The sequence below is a fragment of the Sinocyclocheilus grahami genome, unplaced genomic scaffold (assembly GCF_001515645.1).
Source record: "Sinocyclocheilus grahami isolate Dianchi unplaced genomic scaffold, SAMN03320097.WGS_v1.1 scaffold766.1, whole genome shotgun sequence".
Taxonomy (NCBI): domain Eukaryota; kingdom Metazoa; phylum Chordata; class Actinopteri; order Cypriniformes; family Cyprinidae; genus Sinocyclocheilus; species Sinocyclocheilus grahami.
The window spans coordinates 501376-505122 of NW_015505945.1; the positions used below are offsets into that span (position 1 = coordinate 501376).

General features: G+C 34.2%; 1 protein-coding gene across 1 annotated transcript in view; it reads right to left on the reverse strand.

The window, feature by feature from the left end:
• LOC107561319 (pituitary-specific positive transcription factor 1-like) overlaps positions 1–2871 on the reverse strand; it is a 9557-nt gene extending 6686 nt beyond the window's left edge. The window contains exon 1 of the mRNA XM_016245739.1: positions 2736–2871. Coding sequence (XP_016101225.1) covers positions 2736–2871 — 136 coding nt within the window. The remainder of the gene's footprint in view (positions 1–2735) is intronic.
• Between the last annotated feature and the right edge of the window lie 876 nt (positions 2872–3747).

Consider the following 3747-nt stretch of genomic DNA (forward strand, 5'->3'; position numbering starts at 1 on the left):
ATTTTGCTTTGAATTTGCAGAAGAAGCACTGCCACATTTTCCTCTTTTTTCCATTATTCACATCGTTCCATTAGTGACATTTACACAAATAATCATTATTGCATTAATAATGAATATCAGATTGTATAATTCCTTCCTTCATCAAATGCATCTGAAAATAAAATTAAAGTCATTTAATCAAGGAAAGGAGGTATGCAAAAACAGATAATAGTTCATAATATGCACAGTGATCTCCGGCTGTCAGAGCTGCATAGAACATTCAATTGAATTCAATCAGAGTAAACTTGTGGGTGGTAATTAAACTCACCAAGCACCGCTACATCATTTTGAGACCAGCCTCCACTAACACTCATCTCAAGATGATCTTCTTATATAGGCCGGCCTTGTTCAGTAGTGCATGCACAAGACTGGCATTGAAATGATGCAATCAACCTTTGATCCCTTATTAAAAACACCCATTGTCTTATCCAGAGTGCCAGCAGTTAAATGTTCAGATACACTAACAGGCACATTATGATAAATAACTCTTCAAACTTCAGATAGCTGTAAACTCTGACATTCCCAGCCACTTTCTGCAGGTGTAAGCGGGACTGAGTTAAAAGAGGGCATATGTGCATGAATAAAAATGTCAAAACATTTCATTTGAGAGTTTTGCATCTTCTGGCTCAGAGCCCGAGCCGAATTGCACAGTTCAGTAATTATGCATAAGAACTATGATTTACTATGGCAAACAATGAGCAGAGATTTGACTCAATTCACTGAGTTTCTGACAACACTTTCACTTATGTCTCTCACGTGTGAGACAAAACCAGGACACAATAAGTACATGATAAATTAGCCATCAACATGTCAAAGTAATAATATGTCTGCTTTGACAATTACCTATGAAGAAGTGCAAATTGAGCTGATTAGCCACGTCTACATAATTTTGACATTTCAACAAATTATTGTTTGTCTTGTCTTGCTCCCTATAGTGACTGTGAGAGGTGTCACTAAAAACCGTCTGACAAAATATACACTAACTTTCAAAAGTTTAGGGTCAGCAAGAGTTATTCTTTTTATATACTGTATATAATTTTAAAGAAATTTGTAGTTTTACAAAGCAAAGATGCATTAAATTGAAAAGCCAGTAAAGACATTTATAATGTTACAACTGCGATTCTTTTGAACTCTCTATTCTTTAAAGAATCCTGAAATGTATCAGTTTTCAGAAAGTATTCATTCGTTTTCAACACTGATAATAATAAATATTTCTTGAGCAGCAAATCAGCATATTAGAATGATTTCTGAAGGATCATGTGACACTGAAGACTGGCGTAATGATCCTGAAAATTCAGAACACAGTTATTTTAAATTTAATATTTCCCAATATTACTGTTTTTTTTTCAAATAAAGGCAGCCTCGTGAACAAAAGCGACTTTTTTTTTTCTAAAACATTATACAATCTCACTTGTATCTCTGATTTGAATTGCAGTAAAATAATTGTTTCTGATGTAAAAAGACATTCAATGCATTATACTTTTGATTTGGTGATATTTCTCCAAAAACATTTCCCCTGGGATAAAGAGACGTGATCTCTGGAAAGCTCACTTCCTCAGAGTGAGAGTCAGACAGATCGTGAGTGATGACAGCAGTGAGGACTGATCTTTAGGGTCATATAGACTAGGTCGAAAGGACATCCACTTATAGTCCAGTGTCTCTCTCTTTCATCAGCTTGAGCTTTTTCTGTGTTTTTCATAAAAACCTCTAAGGAAAGTATTCCCAATGGACAGATGCTGTCATCACAGAGTTGAGTTTGATCTATAAAAGTACAATTTTCCAACTTATTTCGGATGTGATGTTTGCAACTTCTTTCATTTCTTTGAGTTGGGGTTTTTCCGTTTGGAAATGTTTCATACAATAGTGATTTATTTAGTGATATAAGAAAATAATACATTTATTCAGCAAGGATGAATTCAATTGTTCAAAAGTGACAGAAAAATCATGTCAAAAAATACTTCAAATAAATAATATTCTTTGAACTTTCTATTAATCAAAGAACAAAAAACAAATCACAGTTTCCACAAAAATATTAAGCAGCACAACTGTTTTTAACATTAAAAAGCATGTGAAACTGAAGACTGGAGTAATGGTGCTGAAAATTCAGCTTTGCATCACAGGAATAACTTACTTTTTCAAATATATTAAAATATAAAACAGTTATTTTAAATTGTAATAATATTTTACTGGTTTTACTGTATTTTTGGTCAGATAAATGCAGCGTTGGTGAGCATAACAATTTTACAGACCCCAAACTTTTAAACTGTAGTGTGTGTGCGTGCATTTAATTACATTTACAAATTAAAAATGTTTAATCTATAATTATAGTGTCAGTTGTGCTCAGCTGGTTTTGTTAAAAAAAAAAAATCTAACACTGAAATGTGACAGTGGCTAATAAGAAAACGGAAAATTTTGTAAATAAAAAAACTGCAGAATTGTACCAGCCAAACACATGGAACAAATACTGGATCGCTAAATTTCAGATGGATTTGTACCAAAATACTGTACAGTTTTAACACCAACACCAAAAGATAAGAGACACATTTCCTCGTCCTTTTAAACAGTTATTAAGATGATTTATTTAGGTACCCTAACTCTACACAATTAGTTAATTGCATTATATTATTATTTAGCATTATTTTTCCCTGCTCTAAGTTGTGAACCACTGTGTGATCGTCCAAGAGCATCAGATTTACCTGGAGGCACCATGTTGGCGGTGTGGCTGGAGACGGGCAGACAGTCTCCGGTGTGATGCATGAGCAGCGGCAGAGCAGCCGAGTCTCCACTCAGAGTAGTGAAGGAATCGGTGGAGCTGAAGGCCTGGCAGGTCATGACTCTAGATGTTCACCTACTCAGTGTCTGAATCCTGCACGCGCGGCATCGGCACACCTGTGTGACACGAGCAGGGCGTGTGCAGGTATTTATACTGAGCCCCCTCAGACCCCCTCATCCATGTTAATGAGCTCTTGCTGCTAACAAACCATGACGACCCGCAGAGGCAAAGCTCTGGTAATTAGGGCAAAGAGGTGCAATCTGATACTGTCCATTTCCAACAAACACCAGCGACAGCTCTGACAAACCAGGCTTATGTGATTTAAGATTAATTAGCCATTAAAGGATGTGTTTACATCTACATTTTAGATGCAAAGAGGGAATGAGTCCGATTGCATAAGTATGGAGTTATCACTGAATGTATGACACAAAAAAGTGCATGAGTATTAAAAAGTATTAAACCATAGTAATAAAGAATTCGGAGAAGCACTTTAATATTTATAAATGATATTATATTTATAAATATCTAACATGTCCATGTTTTTTAATTCAACATCAAGATTTTAAATTAAAATTACACAGGCATACTGTATGTTAGCTAAAACAATGGTTAGGTATTTCTTTACATGACTTTTTACACTTTTGGATTTTCTTGTGTTTCATAATTGTTTTCCAGTTTAAATTTTGCTGAAGGCCTATAATAAAGTTGTGCTAATGGGGCATGTTGTCAAAAAAGGTAATTTTGTGATCAATTACATTTTAACGTTATTTTCTAGACACCTATTATTATTATTATTATTTAGCTTTTTTGTTAAGCCTCCACTAGTTCTTTTTTAAAAGAAACTACAAAAACTACAAAAAAAACATTTTTAAATGAATTAAAGCATGTTAAACTGCTGATGAATTACGGAATGTCAAACTGCTTTAAAAAATCAT